Below are 13,088 nucleotides of genomic sequence, written 5' to 3' on the forward strand. Positions count from 1 at the left end.
TGTGTGTGTGTGTGTGTGTGTGTGTGTGTGTGTGTGTGTGATGCGCGATGATAATGTGAGTGGATGATGTGTTGCGCGCTGAGGAACAGCAATGAGTCCTTCGTGAAGAACTGCGACTGAATTCAGTCATATGATCTCAAACATCATAAACTGCATAAACGGAACCGTTTCGCTCGTCCAACCAACAGAACAACCGAAGCAAGCAACACCACCATGCCCGTGACCACGTTCTCTACAGATGCAGAGTTCTTTGATGCCGTGAAGGCATCAACGCAGAAGGTCATTGTCATTGACTTCTTCGCCGAGTGGTGAGTGATGGTGTGTATGTGTATGCGTGTATGTGCAAAAAGTGGTGCTTCGACGACGGACGGAAACATGTGCATCGTCTTCATTCATGGCTTTGTTTCGTTGTCCACGAAATGTTTGTGTGTATGTATGTATGTATGTATGTATGTGCATGTGTATGTGTGTGTGTGTGTGGAGTTTGCCATCTTGCTTGCCTGCCTTGTGTACTTTCACTGGAAGTTGCTAGTGCTTCTTCCTGTGTGTGTTCGGTATTGCTTGAAACAGCACTGCCATCATCTCACCACCGCCACCATTTTGCCCCCTCTTTCTCCCCTCCCCTTTTCCTCCCCTCCCCCTCTTCCTCCCCCTCTTCTTGTTCTCGTTTGTTTCTAATTGCACACACACACTAACGTCAGGTGCGGCCCTTGCCGGCAGATTGCGCCATTCTTCAGCTCCCTCTCAGACAAATACCCAGATGCAGCCTTCTTCAAGGTGGACGTCGACAAACTCAAGGTGTGTGTGTGTGTGTATGACGCGATGATGGCGTTGTCTGTTTGCCTTCAGTCTGCATCTCCATCGTGTTTTGCTCGAGATGTTGTTGTTCATGTGGTTGGGTGTGTTTGCATTTGGTCACTGACGCCACGTTTGCGTCTGTTTCCGCCACAATTTGTCGACCACCCACGCCACCCTCATACTGTCACCTTCTCGGCACAACAAAAACACAGGAGGTGAAGCGCGTGTACAATGTGTCGTCCATGCCCACGTTCAAGTTTGTGCAAGGCACGCAAGTGGTGGAGTCGTTCTCTGGCGCAGACCCCGAGCGCCTTGAGCAGACGTTGAAGCGGCTGCTCTCAGAATCCGGCGGTGCCGAATCCGACAGCGTTGTGCGGGGCCAGGTGAGCACGCACAGTCACAGAAATTGTGTGTGTGGGGGGGGGGCGTGTTGTGTGGTGATGCAACGATGAGGCCGCGTCGCACTTGCCTGACAACGAATTTAACTTCCCAACACCTTCCAAACACACGCCAACACTGAATCGCACACACACACACACATATTGTCACACATACGATAGTGGGTGCTGAACAAGTTTGTGAACAAGGCGCAGATGGAGTGCCTGAACCAGAACGACGACCACCCGCTGGAGCACGCGCTCACAGATGACGAGGACACGTTCCTAGAGAGCGACTGCGACGAACAGGTCCACACACACACACACACTCACTCACTCACACGTGTGTGTATGTGACATTGTGTGCAGTATAGTGACTGTATTTGAGTGTTTGTTTGGTGTGATTGTGGCATTGTTTGTGTGACGCGACTGCATTTGTCGCCTGTGGGTGTTCCATCACTCAACATGCCCGTTGTTCTTCCTCCGCCTCGCTCACCCCAGGTCACAACAACAACAACAACAACAACAACAACAACAACAACAACAACAACAACAACAACAACAACGCCACCAACAACAACCACAGCTGATGATTGCGCTCAACTTCACGCTTCCTGTGAAGCTGCACTCGATGCGCGTCGTTGCCCCGACCGATGGCCGCGCCCCGCTCACCATCAAGCTCTTCCAGAACAGAACCACCAGCCTCGTACGTGCTTACGTGGCGTAGCGTGGCGTGGGCTGCAGTGTTTGTTGTCTACTTTGCTGTCAGTGTGTATTTTGTGCGCACTTGCCGTGTTTGTTCTGTCGCCTCCTTCCAATACCTTCCCTGTGTTTTCCCATTCGCATCTCTCTGCATCCAACAACACTTGCATCACCATACTCACACGCATCACCCACACGCACTCATATTCACTCATATTCACTCACCCGCGTGTGGACGTCAGGATTTTGACGATGCGGAGAAGATTGAGCCCGTGCAGACCCTCACGCTCACAGAGAGCCAAATCCAGGTGCAGAGATCTTTTTTTTTTTTGTGTGTGTGTGTTAGTTCTGATGTGCTCGTTTCGTTGTGTATGCGTGTGTTTGTTCTGAGGCGTGCTGGTGTCCCTCACCATATCCGCACACCACTCGATTACGTGTGCTGTCATCAGGGCGAGCCGATTGAGCTGCGATTTGTGAAGCTGCAGAACGTCAACAGCGTCACGGTGAGGCCATGTTTTGTCTCGGCCCGCGTGCCTGCGCATGTATCCGCGCTTTTGGCATACGCGTTTTTTCGTGTGTGTTTTTCCTTCCCCGGCCCCTCAAACCATCAATGCCCAATGCCCCTTCAACCCCTCGCTCCGACACTCATGAACAACCAATAACAACAACCACAACCAACCAACCAATCAAAATCAATCAACTGCTGCAGCTGTTTGTGGTGGACAACCACGGTGGCGAGGACACGACGGCAATCAACTACATTGAGCTGATTGGCACGCCGCGCGACACCACCAACATGGCCGAGTTCAAGCGCGTGGCAGGCAAGCCCGGCGAGCGTGACGCACACTGATGGCAACGCACGCCCACGGCGGTGGCAGTGGTGATATTGGTGGTAGCGGTCGTTCTTGTTCTTGTTCATGTTGTGCTTTTCCTCGTTTTTGTTGTGGTTCTTCTTGTCTTTTGTTGTTGGCTTGGCTCAAGATGGTGTCGGAAGCCTGCCTGTGTCGCGCCTTGCTGCCCTCGTCATAGCAGTGTCGCTGCTGTTGTCGTTGTCGTTAACCAGCACACCACTCTGGGTGGCGTGAGTGTTGAAGCTTGCTGTACGACATGCACATGTCTGTGTGTGCGTGCATGCATGCTTGCTCGTGTGCGCATGGCATTTACCTCTGTGTGTGTGTGTGTGTGCATGTGCATGTGAGTGTGCATGTGTGTGTGTGTGTGCATGTGAGTGTGTGTGTGCATGTGAGTGTGTGTGTGTGTGCGTGTGCTGTTGTCCGGTGCCCACTCTTTGATGACTACTTGCGCTGACATGTGCGCGCGCGTGTGTGTCTCAATGTCGTTGTTGTATTCGAAATGAAACGAAAACCCCCCACCACAAACGTCGCAACGCCAACAACTGCGCACCAAACACAGTCCAACATCACCATTGAGGAGAGGGGGAGAAGGGGGTTCGATTAAGCGAGTGGCTGTGTGAAAGTGGTCGCAGAATGTAACACCCAAGCATGATGAGGGCAGAGAAACAAGGAACACATTGTTGCGGGCGGGGACAGATGGCATGGCAGCTGGCCACGGGCCACGTTCCTCACTGCTTGCCGGTCGAACCAAACCCGCCCTCGCCGCGAGCCGTGTCCTCAAGATCCTGGTGGTGGTGAGTAAGGTTGCGCAGTTTTGGTGTCATGAGAGACAAAGAAACGTACACGGACGCCAAAGCACGGACGTGTACACACACACACACACACACACACACACACACACACACACACACACACACACACACACACACACACACACACACACACACACACACACACACACACACGCACGCACGCACGCACACACGCACACACACACACGCACACACACACACACATCACACACACACACACACACACACACACACACACACCTCGACTTCTTGGACGTCTGGGGTGTAGATGCGCTCCAGGATGAGCTGGGCGACGCGATCGCCCTTGGATACTGTGCAAGAGATACGCAGATGCATGCATGCAAGTGGTTGAGGTGGGTTGAATCGTGAACAACACAAGCAGTGCACTGCAAACACACACGCACGCACTGCAATCACCCATGTACGCACCGCTGTAATCTGTGTCGTTGAAGTTGAACATGACGACCCCAACGTTGCCACGGTAGTCAGAGTCAATCACACCAGCTGTGCAAGGCCACGACAAGGGACACAAGTGAGTTTCAAAACACCAAACCCCGTCACGGGCACAACAAGGCTTCCTCAACAAATCAGGCGCTCTCACCCCACTTCCCCACAACAACCCCGCTTTCCCCCTCCCTCTCACAGACACACACACACGCGCGCGCGCGCGCACGTTCGCTTTGCTTCGAGCAGCTCACCGCCCACGTCAAGAAAGTGCTTGACCGTCAGCCCGGACCGAGGAGCTGCCAGTGCAAGTGACACAGAGGGAGAGGGTGGGTGGGCGTGTGCATGTTAGAGAAGGTGCGAGAGGGTGCTGCATGTGATTGGGGAGAGAAATGGCAGCGGTGGAGACGAAGAATGAAAGATGGGACAAACGCTAAAAGGGAGGGCAACCCTCACCGCGAAGCAAGCAAGCATACGTGATGACAACATGACAGAAAGGCAGCCTGTGACTTGTGTGACACACTCCGCAGCAGGCAGAAGCGTGACACGCACCAACTCGGCCATAGCAAGTCTGCGGAATGGCGACGGCAATGTCAGTCTTCACAATCGCCTTGCCCTTTGCCGGGATCTTCACATCGTACGCGCTATGATGAAGGGTTGTGTTTGTGCATGGGAGTGAGTGAATGGGAGTGAGTGAATGGGAGTGAGTGAATGGGAGTGAGTGAATGGGAGTGAGTGAATGGGAGTGAGTATGGGTGTATTCGTGCATGTGAGAGTGGGAGTCAACAGGCGTGAGTGTTTGTGTGTATGCCAGTGTGTGTGTGCCAGTGTTTGCAAGTGTGCATCAGCCATTGAACGCAAGCGTCAGTGCATGTCAATGTAGGTGCTTGCGTGGAGTGGAGAAGCAGAATTCACTCTCGCTCTTCGCCCACCTTCACATGCTCACAGCACACAACGCACGAACCACTGCCAATCACTCCCAACCAACACCATCATCATCATCAACAACAACAACACGCACACCCACACGCACACGCACACCCACACGCACACGCACACCCACACGCACACCCACACCCACACCCACACCCACACACACACACACACACGCACACCTGTAGAGATCATAGCCTGCGGCGCCAGAGGATCCACGTGTGGGGATGGTGGCGTGCTCAGTGAGCTTCTTCACAAGCAGCTTTGTACCCTCCATAATGGTCCGTCTGCTCACTGCTGCTGTCGTCGTGATGGCACTGGTGGTGGTGTCGCTGGCGTCCGGGGTGCTTCCTTCTTCTTCTGCTTTGGCGGCAAGTTTGGCGCGCTTTTGCTGGTTGTGGCTCATTTTGTCTTGGAATTGGAAAATCGTTTGAAAATATAAACAATCTGGCCAAAAATCGTTTAAGTGCGCTAAACACAATCAAGGCGGTGGCGTTTTCTGAGAAATGACGTCACAGAGTGGTTGGGTGTGATTTCTTGGAACTCGTTGTTGTTGGCACGACTCATTTCTGCGAAAGCACGCTCCACTGCTGACTTCACCCCGACGACTTCGGTGCCCCGAAGTCATCAATTTGGCATCTTTTGTTTGACGCAAGACTGTGTGCGCTTTTGTGGTCGCCCCTGTGAAACGTGAGCGTGGGCAACCAACCTGGTGTTTTGAAGGCACGCTCTTGTGTTTGCTCTTGTTGTGTCTCTTCGTTTGCTCTTGTGGGCTTTTTTGATGCTTGCTTGCTTGCTGCAACTGCTGCAAGTGAATAATGTCAAGGTTGAAACGCCCTCAATGGCGTCATGGCACACGCGGGTGCGTGTGATGGCCTTGTGAGCCCCACGTTGCGGCAACGACCATTGTCTTTTCCCTTGACGCAACTCAAACGCCTTCATTCCCTTCCTCAATGCCCACCACCACCGTCACCGAACCCTCTCCCCACCCCTGCACACGCCACCACCACCACCACCATCCACAGGCCTGGCTCAGGTGCTATGCACATTAATTTGCCAGCAGCACTCACATCACTATCACCACCACCACCAACCACCACCTGCTTCTCGCACATACCTAGCACCTGCCAACGTTTGAAGTTTTGATTTGGGTGGTAGTCCATTGCTTTGTTGCTGCTCTTCTTCGGGTCATCTTTGTGTTCTTCGGCCGCCATCCCTCTCCTTTTCTTGGAACCCCACCAACGACTTGGTCTTCATACCCACACATCCACCACCTTTACGTCATTGCATCGTCGTCTTCTGCCCTTTCTTCGTGTGCTGAGAAGTGACCAAGATCGCGTTTGAGTCGCTTCATCGTCGCTTCATCATTTTCGTCCTCGGCCTGTAAGCGAAGTAACCAAGCTTCCCGCACCACCACCACCACCGCCGCCGCCGCCACCACTATTGGTGACCTTGGCTTGCGGACGCAACGTTCCCCAACCTGTCATTTTCTTCTTCCCCCAAACCACACACGTCGATGTCAAGCAACAACATCCCAGCACCCTCATCAGCCCTATCAGCCCCATCAGCCCCACCACCAGCAACAACGACGGCAGCCACCATGCCTGTCCAGCAACCGCACTGCGATAATCACCATCAACCAGAGCATGCGCCGGCTTGCTCGTCTGCACCACATGCACACTGCCACGAAGCTTCTTCCCCTTTGTGGGAGGTCGATCCATGGCACAGATGCAAGTGCGAGCACAACCCAACAGAGCCTTGCTCCATCTCAGGCCTCAAGGTCATGCTCAACAACGAGCTGCGGTGTCACGTCATTGACGTCCCCGTCCAAGAACACATCACTCGCTTCTTCCCCCCACACCTGCAGGTCATCAACATGGTGAGTTCACCTGCGCGCGTGTGTGTCTGTGTATCTGTGTGTGTGTATCTGTGTGTGTGTGTGTGTGTTTCTGTGTCTGTGTCTGTGTGTGTGTTTCTGTGTCTGTGTGTGTGTGTGTGTACATGTAGTTCTCTGTAGTTCTCATTGGCATGCTTGTTTTGATTGCATACATGCACAACACATACACATCAATACACACCAATACATACACGCACACACATACACACCAATACATACACGCACATGCATACACTCCAATGCATACACGCACGCATGTGTACCACACCCTTGCCTTCACCACCACCCCCACCCCCCGCTTCTTTCTCTGTTTTACTGCCACTCACCATACTCCCCTTCCCTGTCTCCCCCCTCCCCCTAAAACAGGCCCGTGTGCAGAACACGCACTTGAGAAAGGCTTACAAGCAGCGCAGGCAAGCACTTCTCGAGCAGCTGGAACAACAGCGGGCACATAGGCCTGCAGCAGGCACGGAGCAGACATGCAGCACCTCCGGCAGCGTCACGGACAGCACTAGTGGCACCGGTGCTGCCGTCCCCAGCAACAACAGCAATTGCAACGACAAGTCCGACAACAACGACGACAACAGCGATGACAACCAGCCCATGGTGCTGCACCCGGACCTGGAGCTGCGCGCCTTTCACTGCACGTCTGCACCAAACATCAACACCGTGCATGCGTTTGGCCTGCGCAAGGAGTGCTCCCGTATCGGCTGCTTTGGCCGCGGCATCTACACGGCGCTCGAGCCAAACAAGGCCAACACCTACTGGCGCGCGCGCACGACCCAGCCGGGCGAGATCCGCTTCATGCTCGCCGTGCGCGTGCTCCCTGGCCGCATCTTCCGCGTCCCAGACCGCACCATCTTCCCGCCGCTCATCCACTCCCCGCCCGCAGGGTTCGACTCGGTCCTGGGCAATGTCGCCGACGGACCCGAGCTGGTGGCATACAGCGACGAGCAAGTCCTCATCGACTACATCATCGGCTACCGCGACCTGCGCGAGCACCAGCACCAGCACCAGCCCCAGCAGCACTTCCAGCACCAGCAGCACCAACAACAGCAGGTGCCGGTGCCTTTGCCGCTCGCACCATCACCGACGCTGCCAACGGCCCCAACAGCTGCCGTCCTGGCAGCCGTTGCAGCAGCAGCCGCGACAGCGCAACCACAACAGCAGCAGCAGCTGCTGCTGCAACTTCATCAACTTCAACAACAAAGGCAACACCAGCAGCAACAACACCAACACCAACAGCAGCAGCAACAACCCATGGCTGGTAGCCACCAGTCCAGCAGCCCTGCCTCCATCACAACACCATCCGCTGCGCAGCACCAGCACCAGCACCAGCACCAGTCGCGCGTGCTGCAGCTGCCTGCGGCCGTGTGTGCGGCACCGCATGGGGACCTTAGTGCCCGAGGCGCGGACGGCTTGACCGCCAACAGCGACACGCCCTTTCTCTGCCAGCGCCACAGCAACAGCGAGCAGGAGAACCGAACCCACCACAAGCACAGGGCAACGCGCACCAGCATCCCTGCGCCAAAGACCACACGAAGCAAGGCACGCGCCACCACGCGTGCGGCATCGTCATCAAAGGCACAGCATGGCCGCCGCCGCCACCACCGTCATCGTCACCACCAGCGCCGCATCTCCACCGCCCTCGCCACACGCACCACCAACACTGTCGTCGGCCACACAACTTCTTCGTCTTCTTGATATGTTGGTTGAAATGCCCAAACCTCATGTCTTCCTTCCCACTCTTTTGCCCTTGATTTTGTCTTGCCAGCCTTCTTGCTCCTCACCTTTTTTCACCATCACCACCCTTTTGTTGATTTATCTTCCCTTTCCTCCCACCCAAGTACGCAACTCCCTCCCAAGTAACCTGCACATATGCGATAGTATTCGGTGTTTGTTGTTCCTTTGTTGAATCCCTTGCGCATCAAATGTCGCCAGCGCACTTTGTTTTGATGTTGTAGCTGCAGCATAACTACCCCCCTTCTCTGCTCGTAACCATAGCTTTCGAGACTCGTTTGCTGACTGCTTCTTGGATCAGTCGCTGTAATAACTGTGCGCTTTGCCACGCTCGCGTGGAGTTGGTCGCATCAAGTAACACCCAGTGCTAGTCGAACACCAAGAGCAGCAACTCAGGCAGGCAACGGCGAACCAACAGAGGGAGAGACAGTCGATTTTTTGTGGTGTCGCTGCCTGTTGACCGTTGCGGGTTGCATTGTGCATTGTTGATGGGGGTGAGCGCACATCACACAACACAACATCATCATCATCATCATCATCACCTGAAGCAACAATGGGCAACGGAGCGAGCAGTAGCAGCAGTCGCATGGGCAGCGGGTGAGTCGTTATACCATCACCACCACCACCACCCATTTGCCCATTGGCCCATTTGCCCATTGGTCACCGCACGCACGCACACAATGCAACAATCACACACGTACACACAGCCGCACGAGCGGCGCTGGCTCAACCACCACTACTACAACAACAATCACCACTGCCCTTGCCGCATTGTTGCATGCATGGCACTTGCCTTTGCGTTTGTGTGTGTGATGGTGATGAAGGTGATGATGGCGTGCTAAACCTGGGCGCGGTGTTCAAACCATGTGTAGCTTCATGCAACCAGCAAGCGCTTGCATCTTGCACCCGTTGATGTCTGTTGCGTGTTGTTGTAGTTGGCGTTTGCTGAATGCAGCAGCAACAACAACAACAACAACAACAGCCACACGCGATTCTTATATGCATGGCTGTGGTTGTCCTTGTCCAGGGCCTCACTGGAGGAGGACATGCCAAAGTTGAAGCGACCAAAGACACACGATGTACGTGCTCTGCAGCACACTCCAAACGCCATGTCTGTCCTCTAACATGCGCGCGCACAGTGGGCGTGCTACTCACTGACAATTGTGTGTTGGCACTTGCTCGTGTTTGTGTGTCCCACTGTCGTGCATCCACAGGCTGAGCATCGACGAAAGTCAACCGGTCGCAGTGAACGCCGCTCCCTCGTTCACATGGAAGTCGCAAAGTCCCTCGACCCAAGTACGTGGCTCGTGTGCTGTTGTTGTGAACCCCTGTGCCTGTGCACGCGTGTCCATGTATGTGCATCTCGGTGTGGATGGTGCATGCTTAGAGTTGTGACTTTTCCCCTCTATGCCACGATGCGTTGTGATCTGCATGATCTGCACCTCACAACCCCGATCCCTCACACACACGCGCACACACATGCGCACACGCACACACCCACACACACACACACACACACACACACACACACACACACACACACACACACACACACACTTTGCAATGCTCTGTGACACCAACTTATCCACCCCTACCCGCGATAGCTGCCATTTACACCGACATAAGCGACGATCTTCCGTCAGAGGAGCGGTTCATGCGTCTCGTATCCATGTGCTTGGAGGTGAGAGGGGCTGGTGCCTCCCTTGGTGTTGCTGTTGCAGGCCGCTGCTAGATGCAGTTGTAACCCCCGGAAGCAACTCTCTGCTAACCTCACACTCCATACACACATACACACACATACACACACACTCTCTCTCTCTCTCTCTCTCTCTCTCTCTCTCTCTCTCTCTCTCTCTCTCTCTCTCTCTCTCTCTCTCTCTCTCTCTTTTCCCGCTGAAAGCGCTCCATATCCAACGTGGCCAATAACAATGCCAGCGCATTCAAGGGCTTCAACACACACGGTGAGTCGTGTAGCCGAGAGCAGACAATGTGCACCTGGACTTTTTGTCTCGGACCAACGTCTTGTCGCCCCACATGCACCTGGCACGGTTGCCGTTTCTTGTTCACGTGCTGTATCCCGTGTGCGTGCGTCCCTGTTGTGCTGACATGCACAGCGGAGGCGGTGGCTGAAACGTTCAAGACAGAGCTGCTGCAAGATGGCGAGGATAAGGCTGCTGTCGAGGCGCCCGTTCTCAGGTCGCCTTTGCTGTTGTGTGTCTGCGTATGTGTGTGTGTGTCTGTGTGTCTGTGTGTGCTCGTGTCCATGCATTGTTCTTGAACATGTGTCTGTGTTCGTGTCGTGGCAGTGTGTGAGCTGCGCACGACCGTCTCACACGCCCGTGCGATTGTACTGGTGCTGACAGGCCAAACCCAAAGAACTCACAGATGAAACGCAACCTGAGGCTCTACGAGGTGCGCAACCCCCTGTGCTTGTGTGTGGTTGTGTGTGTGCATCTGTGGATGCAATCGTGTAGACTCACTCAACACTTCATCTCTCTCACACACACACACGCATACACACGCACACACACACACGCATATACACCACGTGTGACCCGCCGCCCCTGTGTGCCAGAACTCTCGCACGCGGCTGTCGTCCGAGGAGGACAAGTGGTCCACTGCTACCAGTGACGCTGCTGCAACAGTTGCCGCTGCCACCGCCATCGCACACCGCCTCAACACACTCACTGATGCAACACAGGACACACAGGTAGGTTGAGTGCTGATGTGCGCATGTATGTATGTATATATGTATGTATGTATGTGTATGTATGTATGTATATGTGTATGTATGTATGTATGTATGTATGTGTGTATGTATGTGTATGTATGTATGTGTGCGCAGGCGCGTCCGAGGGCTGCGTTGGTTATGCATGACTTCCACTTCGTCGTCGTCCTCGTCGTCACCACTGCAACCAATATCACCACCATTGTTTGCCATGTTAGGATGCGGGTTCCAAAGAGAACAGGGAGAAGGACAGCGAACCGCTCAAGGAACTGGAGGCCCAGGTAGCGCCACGCTCCATCCATGGGTGGACATGTGTTGTTTCGCTTCCACGGTTCACAGCCGCATCGCTGTTATCCTCTCACAACCACATCACCGTATTGGTAATCCCCCTCCCTCCCTCCCCTCCTCCTTCACCGCCACCGTGCAGGTGAAGGTGCTGGAGCAGACTGCACGCATCTTTCGATCTGTGGACGAACACATGCGCACATTTGTTGCACGGCAGCAAGCCGGTGTCGGTGAGTATTTGCAACAGGTCGTGGGTACTTGTTGATCGTGATGGTTGTTGGTTGTGATGTGCTTGCATGCCAGCTGTGCCGTGTTTGCTGCGTGTGTTCTGTTGTGGTGTGAAACGCCTTTGATCTGTTTCTCACGCGTGTCTCTCCTGCGTCGCTGGTCGCCAATGTTACGGTCCAGCCCAAACAGCTGATGAGCAACAAGGTTTGTATTGCACATAATGTGACCACCAGTGCACACGCACTCTGTGGAAACAACTGTACACGTCAGCATGCCATCACATCACACTTGCAGCACACCAGTAACACTGGCACCAACCCTCACAATTGCATGTGTGTGTGTGTGTGTGTGTGTGTGTGTGTGTGTGTGTGTGTGTGTGTGCGTGTGTGTGTGTGTGTGTGCTGCCAACAGCGAACCCATCCCGCCTCATCCGCGACATCACCAAGACTGCGCCGGAATCCTGACTGTGATGATCCAGTCGTCGTGACGCACGTCCCCTGCGGTTGGTGCTGCTACCGCTAGTAGTGGTGATCACCTGTTCTGTTCACGCATCTCTTTGCTGCTGCCTCTTCTTCCAAGTGATAATCCCTCTCAAACCAGCTATCCCCGCGTCCCTCCTCCTCCTCTTCCTTCGCTGCTTCCTGCCTGCTCCTGTTAATCGCACTGCTTGCTGTTACGTGTCTGTTACATTACATTTACGTACCTTCTGTCAAATTCCGTGCTTCCATTTGCGACGCCCCCTGTTGTATACACGCTGCCACGCCAATGGCATATGGGGGGGGACCTGGTGCTCTTACCTGAGTGGCAATGATCGCGCCCAGGGAGACGCTATGACGCGTGGGGGGGGGCGCTTTTGATGCACACATGCACACGCCCGTGCACACACAGGCATATGACGCACGCACGCACGCACGCAGGCATATGACGCGAACGGGTGTGGGTGTGGGCGCGGCGTGCATAACAACGCAACAAGCAAGCGGCGAGCAAGCTGTAATCGTGAAGTGGAATGGATGGATGGATGGATGGAGGGTTCTATTGCTTGGATCTTGGAGGAGAGATGGGCACTTGTTCCAACAATTGGGAAACCACTTGAGGTGTCTTGAATCGACTTGGTTGGTGATGGAGGGGGGAGGGTTTGACTTGGATTGGGGATTGGGGTTTGGGAAGCGACTTGAAGCCCGGGTGCAGTTGTCCATGGGACGAAGCAACGGAGAGGATGTGTTGGGGTATGTGTGGTGCAAGGAGAAGGAAGCGGTGTGACGGTGCGAGGGAGGGCAGGCGGTGGGAAAA

The 13,088-nt window shown here is 54.5% G+C and overlaps 4 protein-coding genes across 5 annotated transcripts; 3 read left to right on the forward strand and 1 right to left on the reverse strand.

Moving 5' to 3' along the window:
• Positions 1 to 144: 144 nt before the first annotated feature.
• On the forward strand, positions 145 to 3,261 carry PTSG_03928 (uncharacterized protein). Its single transcript, XM_004994767.1, has 8 exons — positions 145 to 308; positions 702 to 798; positions 1,011 to 1,181; positions 1,359 to 1,484; positions 1,762 to 1,881; positions 2,120 to 2,185; positions 2,327 to 2,380; positions 2,587 to 3,261. Exons 1-8 carry the CDS (start codon positions 214 to 216, stop codon positions 2,725 to 2,727), a joined length of 870 nt encoding a protein of 289 aa, XP_004994824.1. The 5' UTR covers positions 145 to 213; the 3' UTR covers positions 2,728 to 3,261.
• PTSG_03929 (deoxyuridine 5'-triphosphate nucleotidohydrolase) lies at positions 3,204 to 5,408 on the reverse strand. Its single transcript, XM_004994768.1, has 6 exons — positions 5,103 to 5,408; positions 4,540 to 4,631; positions 4,242 to 4,286; positions 3,973 to 4,047; positions 3,784 to 3,854; positions 3,204 to 3,516 (listed from the first exon to the last, which is right to left on the reverse strand). Exons 1-6 carry the CDS (start codon positions 5,324 to 5,326, stop codon positions 3,460 to 3,462), a joined length of 564 nt encoding a protein of 187 aa, XP_004994825.1. The 5' UTR covers positions 5,327 to 5,408; the 3' UTR covers positions 3,204 to 3,459.
• Positions 5,409 to 5,898: 490 nt separating this feature from the next.
• Positions 5,899 to 8,935, forward strand: PTSG_03930 (uncharacterized protein). The gene is made up of 2 exons (XM_004994769.1): positions 5,899 to 6,799; positions 7,184 to 8,935. The coding sequence occupies exons 1-2, from the start codon at positions 6,437 to 6,439 to the stop codon at positions 8,519 to 8,521; spliced, it is 1,701 nt and encodes a 566-aa protein (XP_004994826.1). The 5' UTR covers positions 5,899 to 6,436; the 3' UTR covers positions 8,522 to 8,935.
• A 58-nt stretch (positions 8,936 to 8,993) lies between these two features.
• PTSG_03931 lies at positions 8,994 to 12,608 on the forward strand (the record flags this gene model as incomplete). Of its 2 annotated transcripts, XM_004994771.1 has the most annotated exons (12): positions 8,994 to 9,154; positions 9,585 to 9,636; positions 9,772 to 9,853; positions 10,162 to 10,238; positions 10,458 to 10,518; positions 10,672 to 10,753; positions 10,921 to 10,969; positions 11,133 to 11,267; positions 11,504 to 11,566; positions 11,713 to 11,800; positions 11,979 to 12,002; positions 12,210 to 12,262. In XM_004994771.1, exons 1-12 carry the CDS (start codon positions 9,111 to 9,113, stop codon positions 12,260 to 12,262), a joined length of 810 nt encoding a protein of 269 aa, XP_004994828.1. In that variant the 5' UTR covers positions 8,994 to 9,110. The 2 variants fall into 2 exon arrangements, with proteins under 2 accessions (XP_004994828.1, XP_004994827.1); XM_004994770.1 differs by lacking the exon at positions 8,994 to 9,154 and having other exon boundaries at positions 9,200 to 9,636; positions 12,210 to 12,608.
• Between the last annotated feature and the right edge of the window lie 480 nt (positions 12,609 to 13,088).

The sequence above is a fragment of the Salpingoeca rosetta genome (assembly GCF_000188695.1).
Source record: "Salpingoeca rosetta unplaced genomic scaffold supercont1.9, whole genome shotgun sequence".
In the NCBI taxonomy this organism is placed as follows: Eukaryota; class Choanoflagellata; order Craspedida; family Salpingoecidae; genus Salpingoeca; species Salpingoeca rosetta.

Bases quoted from the DNA above. Each gene is read 5' to 3' on its own strand.
- PTSG_03928 (XM_004994767.1), top strand. From the start codon at position 214: ATGCCCGTGACCACGTTCTCTACAGATGCAGAGTTCTTTGATGCCGTG. The intron at 309-701 runs GTGAGTGATGGT...CACTAACGTCAG, and splicing joins ATTGACTTCTTCGCCGAGTG to GTGCGGCCCTTGCCGGCAGA. The intron at 799-1,010 runs GTGTGTGTGTGT...ACAAAAACACAG, and splicing joins TGGACGTCGACAAACTCAAG to GAGGTGAAGCGCGTGTACAA.
- PTSG_03929 (XM_004994768.1), bottom strand. From the start codon at position 5,326: ATGAGCCACAACCAGCAAAAGCGCGCCAAACTTGCCGCCAAAGCAGAA. The intron at 4,632-5,102 runs GTGTGCGTGTGT...CCTTCATCATAG, and splicing joins GCAGGCTATGATCTCTACAG to CGCGTACGATGTGAAGATCC. The intron at 4,287-4,539 runs GTGCGTGTCACG...TTGCACTGGCAG, and splicing joins GACTTGCTATGGCCGAGTTG to CTCCTCGGTCCGGGCTGACG.
- PTSG_03930 (XM_004994769.1), top strand. From the start codon at position 6,437: ATGTCAAGCAACAACATCCCAGCACCCTCATCAGCCCTATCAGCCCCA. The intron at 6,800-7,183 runs GTGAGTTCACCT...CCCCTAAAACAG, and splicing joins ACCTGCAGGTCATCAACATG to GCCCGTGTGCAGAACACGCA.